General features: G+C 42.6%; 1 protein-coding gene across 8 annotated transcripts in view; it reads right to left on the minus strand.

Moving 5' to 3' along the window:
* FGGY (FGGY carbohydrate kinase domain containing) overlaps positions 1–22668 on the minus strand; it is a 502857-nt gene that overhangs the window by 209919 nt on the left and 270270 nt on the right. For all 8 annotated transcript variants that reach the window (XR_011144409.1, XM_068963998.1, XM_068963999.1 and 5 more), the window contains one exon: positions 3219–3322. Coding sequence is in view for 7 of the 8 variants with exons in the window: in XM_068963998.1 (XP_068820099.1) it covers positions 3219–3322 (104 nt within the window). In the remaining variant the exon portion in view is untranslated. The remainder of the gene's footprint in view (positions 1–3218; positions 3323–22668) is intronic.

Below are 22668 nucleotides of genomic sequence, written 5' to 3' on the forward strand. Positions count from 1 at the left end.
CTCGAGAAAAGGGGTGCTGGGAGCGATGGCAGGGATCAGCTCCATCTGACCCCATGACTTTTCAACCTCTGGCTCACCCCTGCTGTGTATGATCTTGGGTTTTGGTGACTTGGTAGTAATTAACTCTGAACAAGCAGCTCTGCTTTCATGCAGTTAAAAAAAGAACACTATTCTTTTTCCTTGTTAATTAAATCATCTACAAGGAAGATAAATGTGCAGCCCACACTTGTATCTTCTAAAATATCAAAGGCCTGATTAGTAAGGCTTATGTTCAACCTCAGGCTTTTTCTCTAGATTCCTGGAAGTAACAGGGACGTGAAGAAAGGCAACTCTAAAGGACTTGTTACTTGGACATTCCTTCATTCATTCACTCTGGGTGAGCTAGAAAGAGGCAACCTGGATCAAACGCAAAATATTCCTCGGAGTTTTGCCCCAATCAAAATTAGAATTAGGAACATCAGCAGTGAGCAGACAGGAAGAAAGAGAATCCCACAGACCCCTCTAGTCCCTGTGTTCTGTTTGCAGAATTTTTCCTGACAGTTGGTGGTTTTATTTGCCAGAACCACAACAAAGAGGGTCCTTGAGCTTCCTGGAGAGTGTTTCCTCAGACCTGCACCTCTCCGAGACCTCACAAAGGTGTCATTGTTGCTGGCTCGCTGGGCGCCCAGCACCTGAGCCAGATCAAAGGCATTTTCCGATGCCAGCATGACCACAGTCTCGCCCTCACCACATAACATTAAAGCTGATGATTAATCCCCTTGGCCCAGGAGGTCCCTTCCCACTCCCAAGTACAAAGCAGGGTGGGGGTGGGGACTTTATTTCCAGCACAACAAGACCATAATAAACCGGCATTTTATGGCCCTCATTCATTGTAACCAACTGCAGCTGCCCATCAAACTTGTTAAAGTCCCAACAGATGCTTCATGTGAGCCTTTTATATCACTAGGGAAGTGTAATAAGAATCCCCACCATTTCTGAGTGTCTATTATGCATGGGGGATGTATGTATATAACTCATGTTATCCAGCAACCCTTTAAGATGGGCATCCTCACCCCCAGTGTGATGGATCAAGAATCTGTGGCTCACAGAACTTTAGTAGCTCACCTCAGGTCATGGGGTCAAAATGTGCATGAGCAGATGTCCAAACCTACACCTGTCTGACTCTGAAGCCCAAGCTCACTCCACTCCAGTACTGGCCCTTTAAAACTGTACACAGCACAGGAAGGCACCGAAGGGATGCACTTGGAAGGTTGGACCTGCGTTCTCAGCTCCAGCTTAACAGTTTTGTGACCTTGGGAAAATGTCTGGTCTTTCTTAGGCTTTAGTTGCTTAATTTGTAAAATAGATGGTATACAACAAGCCAGCACTGTTTTCATGAAGACACCAGGAAATTAAGACATGGGGATGTCACAGACTCATGTTCGAACAGATTTGCTGTTGCTCACAAATCCAAACTGAGTTGGGTAAAAGTATTCAATACTTAGACTTTATAGGAGAAACCAAGTTAGATGTGTCCCTGTGAAAATGGGAGATGATTTAAACAGGCTTAAAACAGTGATGACAAGCTAGAGAGTGTAGACTCACAGAGCGGGAGATGAGGGCTGAGTGTCCTGGTGGGCACCTCCTGCCCTCCTGCTCATGGCAGCCTTAGGCCTCCACAGATTTCTCCCTTCAGCAACAGCCAAGCCTTACAATAGGGCTGCTGAGGAGAAGACAGAGGCCAGGACTTTTCAAGAAGTTCCATTCAAAAGTGTATCCACAGAAACAAGCAGAAGGAAATTTTTTTTGAGGAGGTTTAAGAAGTCCAGTGTACTGTCCTCTTAGGAAGTTGTCGTTAAGCCTGGACCCTTCCTAGGCAGGCACTGTATCCTTTCTGCCCAACACACGAGTGCTAGCGATGGGGAGCTAGCCCTGGCAAAGTGCTTACTCTCTGTGACGCACACCTCGATTCATCCTCACCGCACACCTCGATTCATCCTCACCGCACTATGAGACATGTACTATAACTCTCACATCTCACAGATGAGGAATTTTGGGTCCAGAGAGGTTAAATGCTGTCTAAGGGCCCATCATTAGGAAGTGGAGGAACTGAGACTGGAAACCAGTCAGGTGGCTCCATCATCTCTATGAAATGTGTGAGAACCCCTGACACCATGTCTGGTGCATACTAGATGCTCAGCATCTCAAGTTCAATCAGAATCTACACTGAGGGGCCTTGTACCATAGTACCTGTTATCATTCTATCTCACCAATGGGAAGACTCATATCATGCCTATGTCCCCAGGGTTTAGCACAAGAGCAAAGGATCAGTGGATAAGTAAATGTATCAATATTTACTCAACCAAAGTATTACATGGTATAACAGGCTCATTGGTCCCAACAGTAACTAAACACAGTTTCTCAAGGCCCATGAGTCCCTCTACTGTGGTAGGGTGTCTGCCCTGGACTGTATCCCAGATACCCCTCTAACCCTTACTCCTGTCCCCAGGCCTTCCTCCTCCTCCCCCATGCTCCCCTCTATTTTACTCATCTGGGAAAAATCCAAGGATCGTCCATCTAACTTTAACAGAGTAATGACTTTTAAATAAAAATATGGTAGAAATGGGTACTTATCGAAATGGAATGCTTTCAGACTCAGGCATTTAAAGAAGATATAAATTTTAGGGCAGGCACTAAATTTTAACTGTAATCTTGGAGAAAGCCTTTCCACTAATTCATGGAGAAAAATTAACAGAGTGAAAATTGCTTATCAGTGTGCTTTTGAAGTCATGATATGCAGTCTAATTCTATACATCACCAGACCGCTCCCAGGGAGATGGATTTATATTGACTGATGGAAAGCCTGGCCGCCAAGGAAAACAGACACCTCTGTGCAGAGAAGACTTGGCTACCCATTAGGGACAGATTGTCTGGGAGTGAGGCATTGCCATCTCTGGATCTGATTTCACTCCTTGCTCCTCAGCTCTCTGGCCTGGGTGATGTCAAAGGTAGGTTCATGCCTTTTTACACTTTTTACAAATCTGATCCCTGTAAAAAGGTCTGGCAAATCAAAGCAAAGCTATTGGAAGGAGCGCTGTGCTTTCTGCTCGACACGGCACAGGGGACAGAAAGGGAAGTTGCTGAGGGGGCCCAGGGCCCAGCAGCTCAGATCTCCTCCCTGGCTGGGCTGTCCATCCCACAGTGTGGTGGCCCCGCCCTCACCCACTCGGCAGACTCACACCCATGTGACAAGAAGATGTTCCACAGATGACAGCCAGCCGTGACGTCACTGGCTGTCCCTCACAGGCGAGGCCGTGCCCCTTCACATCTGCTCCAATCACTCCTGTGAGAAAACAAAATGGAATCCTCTTAAAAAAGAAAGAAAGAAAGCTAGAACACACCCAAGACACTCTTTTATCTATTTATTTTTTAACACCGAACAACGCTGAGAAGGCATTCCATGTGTAGGCCAGTCTCGACTAGAAAGCAAAAGAGCGGATCAGCCTGCCAGGGGAACTAAGAGGCTGGTTCTATTTTTGCCTTTCTCTGGTCAGTGTATGGCTTCCAGGTGGCGCTAGTGGTAAAGAACCTGCCTGTCAAAGCAGGAGATGTAACAGATCTGGGTTGGGTTTGATCTCTGGGTTGGGAAGATCCCCTGGAGGAGGGCATGGCGAACCACTCCAGTATCCTTGTCTGAAGAATCCCATGGACAGAGGAGCCTGGAGGGCTACGATCCACAGGGTTGCAAAGAGTTGGACATGAACTGAAGTGACTTAGCACACACCTAGCACACACAGTGTATGGTCTCAAACACTGGAATAATAATAGCGACTTTAACTAGAGTAATAGAAGCACCGGTCATCAGTGAGTTTTGGTCCCAAACTGCCAGGCACTGTGCTGAGTAGTTACAAGTATAGTCTCATTTTACATGAAGCCTGTCAAGTTGATTCTATTAATACCACACATCAGTGAGAGAGGGAAGGCCTACGCATGGGTGAAGTGACCTGTCCAAGATCACACTGCTAGTAAGAAACAGGGCTGAAGGGAACCTAGTTTAACCCATCACATTTCAATCTCAAAGAAGGCAATAGAGTCATTTGATGATGGGATCTTCTCAGCATCTCTGGGTCACCATTCTTAGTACTACTCTTTCCAGAACTCTCAGTGTAAAGGGTAGAGTGACTGACAGTAAGTTTCTGTTGAAAGAACGCCAGGTGGCAGAGAGTTTCCCATAAATGGTATAAGCTCAGGCTGCTCCTCCACATGGACTGTGCTCCTTGATACTGGGCAGGTGAAGCTACAAATGCAAGGGGGCAGTTAGACTGTTTAGAGCCTTGAGTCATCCATCATTCATTCAATGAGCACCTTCAACACATAATACAACACACTGGGTTTTATAGGTGGGAGATGCAAACACGGAAACATTCCCAGTGAGGAGACAGGCAGGAGGTGGAGAGCGTCAGGACAGCACAGCGGCCGGGATGCAGGAGAGGACAGCTCCTTCCTGCCTCGTGGACTCCGGGCCATGCTGCCCCACTCTCCATCTCTAATCCTCAGTGCTCTTTCCCACCTCTAGACCTCTGCATCCACTCCACCCTCTGCCTGAAATGCCATTCCCCAACCTCTCTGCCAGGTGAACTCCAATTCCTTCCTAACTCAAATGTTATTTCCTCGGAAGGCTTCTCTGCTCCTCCAGGAAAGATGCGGCTCCCTGATCATGGTTCTCACACCTTCTTGGACGTCCCTAACACACAAGACACTGGTAATTTACAGAATTACTGTACACTATCTGTCTCTCTTGTAATCATAAAAGCTGCTGGAAGCTCGCACTGCCTTGCACACATGCTTAGACCCCCAGCACCGACCACAGGGGCTAGTACACAGTAGGAAGTGAAAGTACCTATGCTGGGGGTGTGATGATAAGACGACAGCTCTTGTCCTAGGGCTGCTCACAGTCCTGTGGGAGGGAGGGAAGGAGAAGCCTAGATGGAGCATTTAAATGCAGGGATGAGATGGGACAAGAAGAACTGCAGGTGTCTTAAAAAACTAAAAACAGAACTATAATATGATCCAACAAATCCCACTCCAGGGCATATATCCATAGAGAAGTACAATCTGAATGGATACAAGGCCTCTGATGTTCATTGCAGCACTGTTTACAGCAGCCAAGACATGGAAGTCACCTAAATGTCCATCAAGAATGAATGGATAAGGAAGATATGGTGTATTTGTGTATACAATGGAATACTCCTCAGTCACAAAAAGAAGGAAATAATTCCATTTGCAGCAACATGGATGGACCTAGATATAAATCAGAGAAAGACAAATAACATATAATATCACTTATGTATGGAATCTAAAAAACACACATATTCAACTTATTTACAAAATAGAAGTAGAATCATGGATGTAATCACATGATTACCAGGGGAAAAGCAGGGATGGAGGAGGACAAACTGGGAGAATGGGATTGATATGTTATTCAGTCACTCAGTCATGTCAGACTCTTTGCGACACCATGGACTGCAGCACACCAGGCTTCCCAGTCCTTTACCATCTCCTGGAGCTTGCTCAAACTCACGTACATTGAGTCAGTGATGCCATCCAACCATGTCATCCTCTGCCATCCCTTTCCTTTCCTACCTTCTATCTTTCCCAGCATCAGGGTCTTTTCCAGTGAGTCAGTTCCTTGTAACTGGTGATCAAACTATCAGAGCTTCAGTTTTAGTATCAGTCCTTCCAATAAATATTCAGGGTTGATTTCCTTTAGGATGGACTGGTTTGATCTCCTTGAGGTCCAAGGGACTCTCAAGAGTCTTCTCCAACACCATAGTTCAAAAGCATCAATTCTTCGGGGCTCAGCTTTCTTTATAGTCTAACTCTTATATCCATACATGACTACTGGTCCCATCACTTCATGGAAAATAGATGGGAAAACAATGGAAACAGTGACAGACCTTATTTTCTTGGGCTCCAAAATCACTGCAGATGGTGACTACAGCCATGAAATTATAAGACATTTACTTCTTGGAAGAAAAGCTATGACAAACCTAGACAGCCTATTAGAAAGCCGAGATATTACTTTGCTGGCAAAGTCCAACTAGTCAAAGCTATGGTTTTTCCAGTAGTCATGTATGGATGTGAGAGTTGGATCATAAAGCAAGCTGAGCGCTGAAGAATTGATGCTTTTGAAATGTGGTGTTGGAGAAGATACTTGAGAGTTCCTTGGATTGCGAGATCAAACCAGTCAATCCTAAAGGAAATCAGTCCTGAACATTCATTGGAAGGACTGATGCTAAAGTTGAAGCCCTAATACTTTGGCCACCTGATACAAAGAACTGACTCCTTAGAAAATACCTTGATGCTGGGAAAGATTAAAGGCAGCAGGAGAAGGGGACAACAGGGGATGAGATTGTTGGAATGCATCACTGACTATGATGGACATGAGTTTAAGCAAACTCTGGGAGTTGCTAATGGACAGGGAAACCTGCTGTGCTGCAGTCCATGGGGTCATAAACAGTCGGACACAACTGAGTGACTGAACTGAACTGAACTGACTACAGAGACCTACTCTATAGCACAGAGAACTCTAATTGATAATCTGTAATGACCCTTATGGGAAAAGCATCTAAAAAGAGTGGATATATGTGTAATTCATTCACTTCACTGCACAGCAGAAACTAACACAACAATGTAAATCAGCTATACTCTACAAAATTTTAAGAACATAATCAAAGAAGAAGAAAGAGAAGGAGAAAAAGGAGGAGAAATGGGAGAGAGAGAACTAGAAGAAAGGCAGACGAGAACTGCACAGCAGCTTAGCTCACCTTCAGGGATTCAGGGGATTTCCAAAGAGGGGGTCTATGCTGAGTTCTGCAGGAGTCAGGCCTGTGAAAGTGTGAAAGTGCATCCTCAAGCCACAGATCCTTAGCTACCGAAGGCTGTGGCTGCTCAACAGCAGGCTTTTCCAGAAAGCAGGATCTAGTGGGCCATGATGTGGTCTCTTACATGCCAACAACTTCCTAGGTTTTTTTCTAAAGCTTTTTCCAAATTCTACTTTCTTGGGCACAGCAACTTGGGAACCTCAGTTATTGTGCAGAGGCCCAGTGGTGGAGGAAGTAAGCCTCTTTGTAACTCTCTGTGTTGGTTATCACAGCCTGTTTTGTGTTATCACAAGAATTAGGTCCCAGCAACCAGGTGATTGAAGTCTGGGACTAAGGCTGGAACAGTCCTGGGCCTGAGGGCTTTCACTAAGTCCTGAGCATCATGTGGCTGCCCCTGTGACCCGTGTTTCCCAGACACCAGGCAACCCAATCAGGGCCCTGCCAGGAGATCTGAAGGCTTGAGGCACTGGAGAGCCAGAGTGCGTCTCCCCCATTCCCCCCGTGTCAAGGGGCTGCTATTTCATGAGTTCAGCTGTGCCAGCCGGGCCGAGACTCCCACTAGGCCCATGCTGACCACTCTATGCCTCTGGTTACACCACCTCCTCCTTGTCCCTCCAGCAAGGGGTGCCAACGGCTTCCATTTTGCTGTTTCCCTGACTTGCTTTGCAGGGCATATAACCCTTTACAGCTCCTTCATAATCTAAGTCTCCATTTTTATGTATTAAATTTCCTGTTTTTTTGTGTATACTTAGAGTGCTTTCACTTTTCACTTTCATGCATTGGAGAAGGAAATGGTAACCCACTCCAGTGTTCTTGCCTGGAGAATCCCAGGGATGGGGGAGCCTGGCAGGCTGCCGTCTATGGGGTCGCACAGAGTCGGACACGACTGAAGCGACTTAGAAGAAGAAAAAGAGTGCTTTACATTTTTTCTGGGAAATCCTGGGTGATAAATTTCCCCAACCGGGGCACAAAGACTTTTGACAGAAAGAAACCCTAGATAGGAGAACATTTTATTTGAGTTATATTTGTAGTCTCTCTCTCTGTGAAAGTGTTAGTCACTCAGTTGTGTCCAACTCTTTCTGACCCCATGGATCATAGCCTACCAGGCTCCTCTGTCCATGGAATTCTCCAGGCCAGAATACTGGAGTGGGTAGCTATTCCCTTCTCCAGGGGATCTTCCTGACCCAGGGATTGAACCCAGGTCTCCTGCATTGGCAGGCAGATTCTTTACCATCTGAACCACCAGGGAAGTCCCCTCTCTCTGTACATGTCTCATTTTATTCTTACCGCCACTGAGTGTGATGGGTGTTATTAAAATCCTCATTTTTACAAAGGAAGAAACTGAAGCTTAGAAATGAGAACTGAACCAAGGTCACACAGCTCACCAGAAGCAGGGCAGGGAATCCCATCCAGGTAGCTTGATTTCAAACTGCTGGGTCTTAGGTTTTTCTCCAAAATAAAAATCAGATAACCAGGTAGTCAATGTTTACTCATCTGTATATCTCAAAATACTGGGGCCTTACAATATTGATCCTGAGATCCTTGCTGGAAAAGGGGTTGGCCATCGGTGGTCCATCGTGTTATAAGCACGTTCAAGGAATTCCTGCTGATGACTGCTTTTATTGGTCCCATACATATAAAGCTTGGGCAAAGTTTATCTTACAGGGTACCTCAATCCTGAAAGGGAGTTATGCAAGGTAAGAAAAGAAATTTGTGGAAAATATTTCCTTGTTTCCTCCCTGATTAGCAGATTCACTGTTGATATTACTAGGCTTAGAATCTGAGAATAAGTGTATTACAATGAAAAAAGAATGAATCTCCACAATGTTCTTCATAGCAGCCACACCGATTTGCAGGGTGGAGATAGAAACCCAGGCATAGAAAACAGATGTGTAGACACTGGGGCGGGGTCAGGGTGGGAATGGGATGAATTAGGGGGCTGGGACTGACTTACATGCATTGCTGTATGGAATGGATGACTAATGAGGAACTGCTGTGTGGTGCAGGGAGCTCTGTTCAGTGCGCTGTGCTGACCCGGATGGGAGGGAAATCCAAAGGGGATGGGATATATGCATACATATGGCTGATTCACCTTGCTTGTGCAGTGGGAAGTTAGCACAACACTGTGGAGTAACTAAACTCCAATAAAAATTAGAAAAAAAAAAAAGAATGGGATTTGGAGACAGTAAGGTCTGCTATAACATGAAGAAAATGACAATATCACATGCTAGCTCTGATATAGAGGTAATGCTTAAAAATAAAACTTGGATTAATGGGCACTGTGTCACCACCATCTCTATCCAGCACCATCATCAGTATCCTCTGAACTCTTCTCAAGAGACAGCTGTATTCTTCCTACATTTTTAGAAAATTGATCAGATGGCTAGGATAGGCTGGATACTGCATTAATGTCTTTCAATATTGTCTCACAATCTTCACATTTGTGAAATATATTCTTTCTTCCCTTCAACACATACAGAAGCAGCAAAGTGATTTGCCCAAGGTCACAGAGGTATAAGACCAGTGCCAGGATGCGGCACCTTGAACTTATTTGGTCTGACCCTAAAACCCACGTCCTTTCTAGAATCCCTCACTGTGTAATGTGATAATTATCTTATACAAAGGAAATATATTTGTAAGTGTCAGTTCACCAGGGACCATTTACTCAGAGCCATGGGTTTCGAGTTTGAAAATCTGAGTTTGAGCCCCAGTTCTGCCATGAACCACCCGAAAGTCTAAACTATTCCCGCACATCCACTAGGAGAGAAGTTGATCACAAATGGAGGTTCTTTTTCAGCCATTTTCAGGACATAACATACGTGATTCTTTGAAAATAGTGATTCTTTGAAAAAGTGTCACTGGCCTGGAAACAGGAGGATTGAAAGAAATCCCTCCCAAGAAGGTATATTCTCAAGTCCCAAGGGAACGTAGAAAACCTCAGGCCAGGCTGGCACAGCACCAGAGAGGCAAGTATTGCCTGGTTTCCCCTTCAGAGAGGTTCTGAGCACTCTGCCTAACAGATCCAATCCAAGGGCTGATGCTGCTGAGACCACGTGAGTCTCAGCCCTGCCACCCCTCATTTTGTCTTTGGCCACATGGAGCTTGGAGGGGCCGACCAGAGAAAAGAGGTCCAAGGTCCAGGAAGCAACGGGGGGAGGAGGAGCCTTCTCTTTTCTGCATAAACACATTTCACAACCCATAGAGGGATCATGAGCCTCATGTGTACATCAGGAAACAATTCCTAAGACGGGGTTTTGACAAGCACAGCCCTCAGCACTGCTGGGGCCCTTCACATGACTATGCAAGTGTCAGTGAATTCAGCATTCCTCAGAAAGTTTAAAGAGCAAAATTAGCAGCTGAAGAAACAGGCACCAAAAAACTTGCGAGATTCAACTGGGTTTTCCTTGAACCTTGCACAATGTTCAGCTGATGGTAGTTGCTTAACAACATTTTTTTTGTTGAATGAAAAACAAATAGCTTACCGAGTCAATGAATCAATTCAGGGCCTTTTATTTAATGACTCTTCCCCTTTAGTTCATATCAAGAAATGTGTTTTTAAAACACAGAATTAAAAAGGGAAAATTAAAAATCCATGAACAACTCTTATTTTCCCTTATGTGCTCTTTCCCTCCCTCTGCCCCATCCACCAAACATCCATCCTTCCATCCAAACACTTATTGAATATCTACTCTATTTCTGTCAAAGAAAAAAGAGACTTTGCAAATGTTATGATTAACAGTGGGTTGGTTATCCTGTAATTTATCAAGCCACAACGGCTTTGAAAACTTTAAAGGGCTGTATAGAAGAAAAACATCCCAAGCTCTAGCATTTGTGCTATAATTATCTCATACTTTATAGCTATATAAAGTACTTTGTAGTTTGCAAAGCATCCTTAAACACTGTACCCTTCATGAAGCTTTTTTAAAAAATCCTGTAATATGTTATTTTGAGATCACAGTTGAAGAAACAATTTAAGAGAGGTAAAGTAACTTACTCAAGTTTATTTAGCTACTTAGAGGCAGAAGCAGGACTCAATTAGGAGCTTTAACTCTCCTAGTCTGAAGATTTTTTTCCTATGTTTGAAAAATAAAAAGTCTGTTTTAGATGGATTTACTTCTTGAAAATGATGCTCTTAAAAGAACAACCCAGATATCTTTCTGAAGGAAAAAAGGATGAGAAGGAACTTGAACATTACCAACGACTGCATGAACTTGAGACTCTTGAATTGGCCATGTGGAGGAATAAACTGACTGATAAATTTCATCAAATGAGCTGTTTGACTAAGCCAGCCAAGGGGTTTAGAGGTTCTTCAGGAAGAAGATCTTTGAAGACCACCAGCCTCGTGTAACCACAGATTTTTCAATAATTGTAAGCTTCCAGAATTTTTTCTGCAGAGGACCAGACACTAGTTTCCACACAAGAAGATACTGAATTCTGTTCTTTTTATGAATATTCATTCATTTTATATAGAAAATAATGGATGGGTTTGGCACTAGAGTGCTTAAAAACCTGGACTTGTTCATCAGGGGCCCTTGGTTAAGTGTCTCATCTCCTTTATGCATCAGTTTCTACATCTGTACAATTTGAATAATTGTATCCTCCTCATCAGATAGTTGTAAGGATTAGATGTGTTAATATGTGTAAAGTGCTTACACCAGTTCTGTCTGGAGAACATTCTAAGATGACAGAAATGTTCTGTATCTGCATTTTCTAATACAGCAGTTGCCAGACACAAATGGCAACTGAGCCCTCAGAATGTGGCTAGTGCAACTGAGGAACGGAATTTTCCATTTTGATTAATTTCAGTAGCACATGTGGCTAGTGGCTGCTGTATTAGTTAGAGTGTGCTGAGGACTACATGAATGCTTGCTGTTTTTATTATCGTTGCTATTATTGCTGTCTTCAGACTTAGCCTTGAATCCCATTGACATGTTCTTAGGCAAATGCCTTGATCTCTAGAACCTCAACTTCCAAATCTAAAGATTCTGGATAACAATGTTTACCTTCCAAAATTGCTGTGGGTGGGGATTAAGTGAGATGTAGGTGGACTCTACTAGTACTCAACAAATGGGACCATCAGGTGTGCCTGGCACAGATGTAGAGATTTCCTACTTATTCCTGAATGCTCCTTGCTCAGCCAAGCCACTGAACATTTCCTCATGCTCTTCCTTCTCCAAGGAATGTCCTTCCCCTAGTACACTCCATTCCCCAACAATCTACCAGAGGAACATGGGCTCCAGGGTGCAGACCCAGCTCTTTCATCAGCAGTTTTTCCAGACTGTGCCTTCCCCCATCCCCCTGAACACTGCAGTCAGGGAGAACTGGTCAAGCCTCTTGTATCTGTAATGTACCTGTTTGCACAGCTGCCTCCCTCTACCAGACTGTGAGCAGACTGAGGCCAGGGAAGCCTCACTAATTTTGGCTGTTGTTTGATAAATGAATGACGACATGTTGCACAAGGTATATATAATACTAGTGAAACACACGATGTTTTCTAGATAAAAGTAGCAGATTTAATCATGGGCAGATATGCTGTATCTTAAATATGACTGACAGTGAAAGATAAAGAGTTTTGAAGGACAGTTTATAAGAGATGGTGAAAATCTTATTGGAGCCTCACAACTCACCTTCTTTTGAACTGTCAAAATCACTGGTAAAGATAAAGGTCCTAAGACTCTCTGATTATTGAAACATTGAAATGTGCCTCAGACCTTACAAGTATTATTGTATTAAATTCTTAAAATGATCTCGAGAGGTACCTGTTATCACACCATTTTACTAATTCAGAAAATGAAACCAAAAGTTATTCAAGGAACTTTTCCAATGTCCTTCAGAGTCAGAGTGGGGGAAAACAACACACAGATCCATCCAGTGCTAAATCTCATGGAGCTACAGAAACTAGTTCCTTCCTTTCCAACCACTGGCAAGAATTTCAAATATTCACAGACAGCAGAGCTGAACTCAGATCTCTTTCAGGATTTACTGTCATAATCCACCACAGCAAGCCCAAAGGGTTCATCTCAAGCCTAACAAATGAAGGGGAGTGAAACAGCTGAAAAGATTTCTGTGATCCTGGTGTTTGATGAAGCATCACTTTGGCTTTGAAAGAAATGCCACTTAGAATGCATCCAGTCTAAATCCTAAAGTAGGTGTATCTTTAAAAAAAAAAATCCTAGGTAAAAATTCTACAAAGAAATTTTGCACACCTTGATACTGCCACCATCTCTGTTCCCCTCAGCCCACGCCCCCATCCACAGAACTGGAAAGATAATAGGAAAGGTATTTGGCTAAATGACATGTGAACAGACTTTACAAGATATCTGCACTATTTCGGGCATAATGGTGAAGAACAAGTGCTCTAGAATCAGACTGCCTGACTTCAAGTCTACAGGTTGGTCAAGTCACTTAACCTTTCGGGCCTCGGTTCCCTCGCCTATGAAATTGGAATGACAAAAGAATGTAGCTCCGAGTGCTACTATGAAGATGAAGTGAGCAGACTGGTACCAGGATCACAGTTTGCTCCATATATTTCTGCTATTGTTGTTACTATTGACCCATCTCAGTCTTCGGTGTTAAAGCAGGGCTTGGCACAGCGGTTCAGGCATTCCCTCTCAGCATGCTGCATGCTCTGCCAGAGGGATCTGGGCTTACATAGAGTGACTAGAACATTTGTTTTCTGTCCTTGTGTGTCCATCTGGACAACTGATGACAGAATAATTGGGGGCTCAGGGGAATCACAAAAATGAGATACCAGGTAGTAGGAACAATTCAGGCTAACATTTTAAACACTGTTGATAATAAACCAAAAGCTATTTATATTCCTAAAATCCACAATAACATGTAGGACCATTCATCCTATAGTACAACTTGGTGATGGCAAACATCGATTCTAAATGTCACACTTGTCCGAGACTTGCACCCATCAGATGCCAATACAAGAGCTTCGGGAAGGTCAGAGAACAAAGAAGAGACCCTCAGATAACTGTATCTGGGTCTCACTCCTCTGTTCTCCCTTCTACCCAGAAAGATCAAATCTCAAAGGTAGGCTGTAATATGTAATAGCTTGGAAATCTGAGACTCAGAGAACACTGGCAAAATCCACAGTAAAGACTAAGCAAAAGCTTGATTTCAGAAATTCCTTTCTTTGTAACTGCAACACAGCCTCTAGATTACTTGGATATTCTCAACTGTGACATCATAAAAAACAATTTTTCACTCACAGGCATTAGACATGGAAAAGGGTCAAGTTGAAATCCAATCCAAATAGCCAAGTTAAGTCACAAAAATCACTTACCATCTAAGTAAAAGAAATAAAATTAAGAGAACTGGTCCAAGTATCACAAATTTGTCTTCTGGAATAAGTCCTTACATAGACCTAAAACTGTGACTCTAAATCACACAGTTGCCTTCTGATGTTTTATAAGTTAGTTAATTTGACAGCTATTTATTGATTCCCAGTTATATGCCAGGCACTGTGAAGAGCAAGAATGCTAAAGATGAAAATTGTTTCCTTTTATACTACTGGGTCCTGGTCTAGAAGGGAGGAAAGGAACACGGGCAGACACAAGAAAATAAGGAACAGCCAGTGACTCAGATCTGAACCTGTCTAATCAAAGTATGGAGCCAGGACCCCTGATCTAGTCTGAATGGTCAGGAAGGACCTCCTGAAGGAGGGGAAGCAGGAGTCTCCTCAGTCAGCAGGGGGAGAGGATAGGAAAGGAGAAGCATTTCCAGTAGCCTAGGGATAGACAGATAAGACAAAGGAGAGAGAAAGAGAGGATGTGAACTACTGGCCAACAGAACCTGAAGAAGATGCAACCCTGTATTCTGAAGAACATGGTTGGATCAGAAGACAATTTATACTGGGTTCCCAGGTCCACCACATGTGTGCTATGCAGCATAAGCTAGTGCGTAAGCATAAGCACTTAGCACACTGCATAAGCTAACTCGCCTCTCTGGGCCTCAGTTTTCTCTCAGGTGGGAGGTGGGAGTAACAGCATCTACTTGACCACCTGATGAGGAGAGCTGACTCACTGGAGAAGACTCTGATGCTGGGAAAGAGTGAAGGCCAGAGGACAGGGCGGCAGAGGATGAGGCATCCTGAACTCAGTGGACATGAGCTTGAGCAAACTCCAGGAGACAGTGAAGGACAGGGAAGCCTAGTGTGCCGCAGTTCATGGGGTCACAACTGGACACGATTTAGTGACTGAACAACAACAGCAACAATACCACTGTACACCCAGTGTCCCAGGAAGCAGGCCCCCATCCCAAGTCCCGAGCAAGTTGTAATGTATGGTCACCCTACACGTAAGGCAAGCAGCCTGTGCCTCGGATATAAAAACTGCTAAATAAATATCAGTGTCCAACTTCTCCCAGGAGATAGTAATCTTTTCTTGGCCCTAGACAAATGGTCTCATTTATCAGATTCTCTGAAGGTGCTCTGCAGGTGAGAAAGGAAGTAGTCACCTGGACAGTCCCCTGAAAGACATAGAGTAGACTGGTGAGTTGATTCAGGACAACACTAAGGGGAGATGGGACTTGCTCAGACAGATTCTTCTGGACACCTGAACCTGGGAAAGAGGCCTGAAATTTCAGAGGAAAATATCATAGTTGGCTCCCCAGTTCTCTCTCCCTAGCCTCTGAGGCCACACTCAGCGCCTCCTCCCTTGGTGTGAGTTTTGGTTCCATCAAAAAACGTCCAGAGGTTTTGTGGGGTTAGTTGAACATTGACAGATTCTTCAAAGCCTGGAATTCCCTCCCAGTGCCAAAACCAGCCAAGTTTCTATGGGGCTAGGATCTCCCCCAGAGAGTGTTACAGGGCTTCACTACACCTAGACTGCTTGATCTAACCTTGCACCACGCTTCAGACAACAAGGAGACAAAAGAGAAAAATAGATTTTTGAAGCTGGATCCTCTGTTCCTGGTCCCTATTACTGGCTGAGTGGGGGTAGGAGTGTAAGGCGACCCATCACTGGATGAGAGTCAGGCCAGAGAATCTGAGAATTAAGTGCTATGCAGAGCAGCTGGAGAGAGGAAAAACAAAACAAAACCTGAGCAGGATAAAGGGTCCAGGGTTTTAACACAGCGAATGAATGACATGTGGCTCGAATAGTTTCAAAGAGAACAAAGGCTTAGGTAAATAAATAGTGTGGAAGACGAGAGCAAAAATGAATTATAGAAAATCCCACAAGGAATACACTGGGATTTTTCAAAAACTGCAGATGAAACGACAAGAGATCAACATTCAGCCCTCCCTTTCTACCTACACACCTGCTCCCAACATCCACGTTCTTGGGATAGTTAGCCCTGGCCAGGCTCCCCTCTTCTTTCTCTGGGCCTGCCCTGGGCTCTGGGGGGAAGGAGGATGGTCTGCAAGAGCCCTGGACTTCAGGGAGAAAGAGACCTTTCCAGCTACATGACTTTGAGCAAATGAGCTGAGTTCCTTGAGCCTCTCATACCTCCTCTGTAAAAGTGAAGTGATGATTTCAAAGTAAACGTGTAAAAGGCAATCTTGTTATGAAAGAAAAGTGCTGTGATCACATCTTAGGCCCTGAATAATATTCTCTCTCCTCCACTGGGTAGGATCCAATTTGATAAACGTTTACTGAGCGAGCACAGCTCTCCAAGAGGCAGCATGCTCAGCACTGCAGGGGTAACAGTACCTGAAAAAAACATAATCACTGTCTTCCTAGGGCTCACAATCTCCTGGGAGCCAAGGATGCGGGTACCCAGCAGCCTGACCATGGGTGCCAAAGGAGCATAGCAAGCGACGAGCAGAAGGAAGGGTCTCAACATGTGTGGGTCCAGACAGGCTTCCCCACTGAGGGCCTGCTTCCTCTTCGACCTGGTGATCAGAGGCCTCCTCTACCTCGGCTGTGGCCACTCACTCCAGGTCTTGCTGCAGCCTACCTGAAAAGCTTTAGGTCTCCTCTACAACACCATCATCGTAAGAGCTAACACCTGTGTAGTATTTACCTGCTCCAGGAACTCTTCTAGGTGCTTTTTGTAAATTATCATAGAAGTGACTCCACACAATTACTCTTATGAGACCCATCTGGGAAACAACCTGTGAGCCAGCAGGGTGAGTAACTGACCAGTGATCACAGAGAGCAGGTGATGTGTGGAATAAGAATCAGGCTGTCTGGCTCTGGAAATCATGCTTTATTCCAGCCCTGAGAGTGTAGGAATGGAGCTGTGGGTATTCTTGGACAGGGTTTTTTGGTGCACACAGGTACTTATTTCTGTTGGATATATGCTGTGTGTTCACATTATTTTTTTCACTCTGACTTTGCTCTCACTTCTTCTAAATTCTTTATTACGATGGGAAGAATTCTTGAGTGATTTAAAAAAATAACACCCAGTCCATCACTTCAAAGCACCTCTGGGCAAACCTGGAGTATGTCCAAGTCAGTGCATCTCTTTGGGCACTCTTTGGAGAGAGAACTCCCAAGGCCATCAGCAGTGTGGACCAGAGGCAGCAACTGAACAGACAACGTGAAGCAGCTTCCACTTGCCAGGCCTTCCAACCTTGCACTGTCCAGGCACACCTGTTATGCTGTCACTGGATGCTGTCCCCCAAAGCTGGCCAGTCCTCGTCATCATCCACAGCCTCCCCACGTTCTGCCATCTGCTACCCACTCCAGTATTCTGGCCTGGAGAATTCCATGAACTATATACTTCATGGGGTCGTAAAGGGTTGGACACAACTGAGTCACTTTCACTTTCATAGTATAAGGCAAGGGGCAACATCCAATTTTTCCCACACTGATATCCAATTAACACACCTCACAGATCTGCAGTACTAACCCTGTAATAAATTAATTGTTTATATATGAGTAAGTCTGTTTCTAGACTCCTTAATCTGTTTTCCTCTGGTTTGTCTACCTGTGCCATAATACCAGCCTTTATTACTTTATAACAAGTTTGTGTGTATATATATATATATCTGGTAGTATTAAATTCTCCCAACTTTGTTCTTCTCCAAAGTTATCTTGTTTATTATTGGCTCTTTACATAAAGTTTCAGAATTTGACCATCAATTTCTACCCCCTCACACACAAATCTGCTAGAATTTTGAACTGGACTCATTGAGTCCATACAAGAAACCGGAAAGAACAAAAAAAGGAGAATATAATACTGAGTCTTCCAATCAATGAACATCATATATCCCTCCATTCATTTGTGTCTTCTTCAGTTTCTTTTAATAATATTTCATAGATTTGTGCATAGATGTCCTTAACATCTGCCATTAAATTTACTTCTAGGCATTGGATTTTTTTTATATTACTGTAAATTATGCTATTTAAAATTTTAATATTTTAAAGAAAATACTTCTCATTTATGAAAATCAAATTTATTTCTGTCCTGACTTTTTGAATAACAATATTGCTAAATTATTTATAGATTTTAATACTTTATCTATAAAGTATCAAAATTTCTATATGTGTGTTATTTATGTTTTATGTCATTTATGATGTCAATTGTACATCTTTCTCATAATCTTTATATTTTCCTTAACTTACTGCTCTGGCTAGGACATACACTGAAGTGTGGAATAAAAGTGGTGAGAATGGGGAAGTTCTATTTCACCATTAAGTCTGATGTTTGAATTAAGTGTTTTGTTCTGTGTGCATCCTTAATCAGAATAAAGACAGTTCCTTTCTGTTCTACATTTGCCAAGATTTTTTTTTTAAGTCATGAATCTGTCTTACATTTTATTTATGAAAGGTCTTTCTTTAAACAGCTATTAAAATAATCCTATCATTTTCTTCTTTTTTAAATATGAAACTGCATTAATAGTTTTTTTTTCAAATGTTAAAATGATTCGCCTGAATTCTTTTACCAGTTTTGGAAAACTTTTAGAAATTATCTTTTTGAATATAGCTTCTGTTTTATAATATATCTCCTCTCATTCTAGGCTTCTGATTATATCTCTGCTAGACCCCTTTACCATGCCCATATCTCATACTCTTGTGTATTTTCCAACCTTTTGTGTACTATGCTGCAGTATGGATATTTTCCCGACCTACTGTCCAGTTCATTAATTCTTTCTTAGGCTATATTGAATCTGCTGTTAATTTCAGTTACTGCATTTTCAGCTCTAGAATTTCCATTTGGTTCTTTTTAAACTTCCCAGTCCTCTGAATTCTTCATCTTTTCCTATAATTTCTTGAATATAATACTTCCAACATCTCAACCATCTGTGGGTTTGGTTTTTCTCTTGCTTTATGAAAATTCTTATATTTTGCATACCTAAGACTGTTTTGGTGGAGAAACTGTAAATGAAAAATTTTATGTATAAGTTGAACCTCTTATGTTGTCTTCCTCCAGAAAAAATACAGTTTTGCTTCTTCCAGTTAGCTGAAGAGGGAGAGATTTAACTGCATTTAATTAGGTGCTGACTTGATTCAAAGCCAGGCTTCAGTAAAGTTTGTCTTTTCCAGCTTACTCTTATGGTCCCAACTAAAAGTCTAGAGTGTTTACCAGTATCCTTCATCCTTAATGATCCCTGAACTCAAGCTGTTGTCCTTCCATCCTGGGGAGGTTACCAAATTGGTGCTTAGCTTGCTAGAATCTCAGCTGCAGATTTCAAATCAGCAAATATCTTGTGTAAAGGGTAGAAATATCAAGCCAAATTCTCTGGGCTTCTCATTTGATCATGGCCCCTCAAGTCAAGTGGATACCTCCATTAAATAAAATAAGTTTTAATGAAAGCCCAGCTTAAAATTGAATAAATTATTCTGACTACTTTAAAGTTAAGAAGTTATTTATTATATTTTGCCAATTATGAGAGAAACTTCATTTGAAATTCAAAAAGATACTTTCATACAGTTAGTAATAGGAGAAATATAAAGAGCATCCAAAATTTTCAGTAACTTTCGCATAATCAATGAATTTAGAAAAGAAGGAGAAGGAGAAGAAGGAAAGTGGAAGAGGAGAAAGAAGCGGGAGGAGGTGTACAGAGAGGGGGAGGAGGGGGAAAAACTGTCAAACTCCCTGTATTTCTTTCAAGGTCCCTTGCTACAACACTATTATAGGCTACTCCTTCTCCTTTGCACTTTCCTCTTCCCAAACTTTTGGGAAATATAGAAACGTCTGCTTGGAATAAGTATCTTGTTTAAAACCACCTTCAGTGGCTTAACGATGCCTGAGAAGAGGAGGGGTGCACAGATTTTCAACATGATGCTCAAGTACTGCCATTTTCTCCCCACCTATTTGATCCTTATAACCCGTCTTCCAGGAATCTCTTACAGATATTACAGACTTTGGCCAAATCGAAACGCTTACCATTTCTCAGCCCCATTCTAGTGGCTTCATGAATGCTATTCTCTCCATCCAGACTACTTTATATTTCATTGCTTGCAATGGAGAAGATACTTATTACTCTGGGTTCAGTTCAAAGGCTACCCCTCACACTTTCCTAAAAGACTATGGCAGCTGACATTCTAGGGTTCTCTTACTAGTTGTGTGATCTTGTGTAAGCTGCTGGAGTTGATATGAAGATCATACAAGTAGACTGCTGCTGCGGCTGCTAAGTCGCTTCAGTGTGTGCCTCAGGTGCACAGACTCTGTGCGACCCCATAGACGGCAGCCCACCAGGCTCCGCCGTCCCTGGGATTCTCCAGGCAAGAACACTGCCTAGCACATTTCTGCCATGTTGAAGTTATTCAAAGAATTTTAGTATCTTGTCTTTCCATTGTCTTACTGTTTCTCCTGAAAGAGACTTCTCCCTTTTCCAAATTCCTATAGAACTTAGTCCTCAGGCTAAGAACTTCTTTACATCACTGGTTTTGCCACACTAACTATTAATAGCATACTGCTTAGCATGTTTATAGGCAAAAACATTAACTGAAGTTTATACTTACTAGGTTAAGTGCTGGGCTCTGAAGTTATGGAGATGAATATGACCAGATTCATTGCCCATAAGAAGCTCATAGTCTAAGTAGGGGAGACAGTAATATAATCATCTACTTAAATGTCTAAATGTTATTCTCTATGTGTTACATTTAGAGATATGCACACGGGGAAAGAATTATTATCCCACATGCATTAGGCTAGGCAATAGGGTTATACCACAGTAAACCAGACAATGTGTGAATAAGACACATATTATTCAAGAATATTTAATGTGTTTCACAGAATCGAATTGTGTGGGTTTTTCTTTACAAGTTTCAGTGGTGAGAGGCCCGAATATAAAAGGTGTGTGGAGTCTTCACTCATGTTACTGATACTGGTGGTACAGTCACCCATCCTCCCCACCTCAGTTTCACAGTGGTGAGTCACAAGGCTGGTACACTTTTAACTCACTAGGCTAAATTCAGCCCAAGGACCTGTAATAACACACCTCAATAGCCTAACACAATCTCTTTAAACAGAATATAAGAACCTCAGCCTTCCCTAGACCTGAACATTTGATTCAAAGGTTTTCCACGTTTTTCCTTTTTTCAACATTAAAAAAAAAAAAAATTGTCTAAGGCTACCTCAGTTAACACAGGCTTGGGTGAAGCTACCTGATGGTAAGTACAGGAGACCCAGAGTCAGATAGACCTTCAAGGCTTTCCTCTCGTCCCACCCACATGCCTGAACCGAAGTAAGTCTCATTTTGACCTTTACATGGGCATGGGAAGAACGTACATAGCCAGACTTATAAGTGGTGTCAAGGTAAACACTTATGCAGTGCCCAACTTATGGTAAGTGTACCAGATTGGAAGAGCTCTTTATTGCTCTACTGTTCAAATAGGAAATTTTAAAAGCAGTCCTTTAATTAGCCTGGACTCAATTTTGTTCTTTCTGGATTATAAACAGATAACTTTGACTGGAACCAACTTGAGTTCTGACCATCCCTCGTGCATCTTTTAAAGTGCTAGTGGTGAAGTCCATTAGTATCATGTGGGGACAAGATACAAGGCAGATGTTTAGGCCACAGTCAAACCTACTGTTCAGTATTTATGGTAGTGGTGGTTGTGGGAACCTAGTACTCTGCATTTTAATAAATTCCTTGATTGACTCTGCATATTCAAACCACTACAATAAGTAAATAACATCAGGAATCAGATGTACAAACAAACGAAAACTTAAGTCATTCTATGTTCAAATTAAAATATTTGGGTTTTTTTTGGATTATCTGGATTATGATTTCAATTTACTACAGAGAATTGGAAATAATGTAAATGACTTATTTTCTCATATTGCTCCTCTGTGTATTTCCCATTTTCAGTCTCTAGTAAATAATAATTTCTAAACAAAATGGGAACGGAGGGCAGCTATGTGGGAACATTTGTATTGCCACCAATAAAAATGAAGATGGAATATTGAGAAGTATGGGCATAGAAAGCCTTAAGGGTTCTGGAAGAACATTCAGCATCTCAGACTACAGTGAGCACAGGCAGACTTGGTACATTCTCTGTTTGGATTTGAAGAAAGAGATGACAGGACCAGAGATAAAACTTCTCGCATAAAGACAGTGGCCAAGATCAGGGTGGGTAAGAGAGAGTGAAAAGTATCACTGCCACCCTCAGACCTGATGGATGAGAAACAATGATGCTGAGATATGGAAGTCAGAGATGGGGAAATGCATTTCGCCTTCCAGCTACATTTCTGCAGGTTGGGAAGTGATGCTGCAAAGGAAGAGTGCAAAGCCCTGGCAGAAAAAAGCAGGTTATTTCTGAATTTCCAGGGCCTGGGAGAACAAACATCTGCTTCATTCCCTTGAAGTAAATTTTTGTTTTAAGCTTAACTTGAGATATTATTATTTTTTTTTTTACTGCTCTATTTCGTTGGGACTATCATCCATTGGTATTACAAA

This window comes from Capricornis sumatraensis, chromosome 2, assembly GCF_032405125.1.
Source record: "Capricornis sumatraensis isolate serow.1 chromosome 2, serow.2, whole genome shotgun sequence".
In the NCBI taxonomy this organism is placed as follows: Eukaryota; Metazoa; Chordata; class Mammalia; order Artiodactyla; family Bovidae; genus Capricornis; species Capricornis sumatraensis.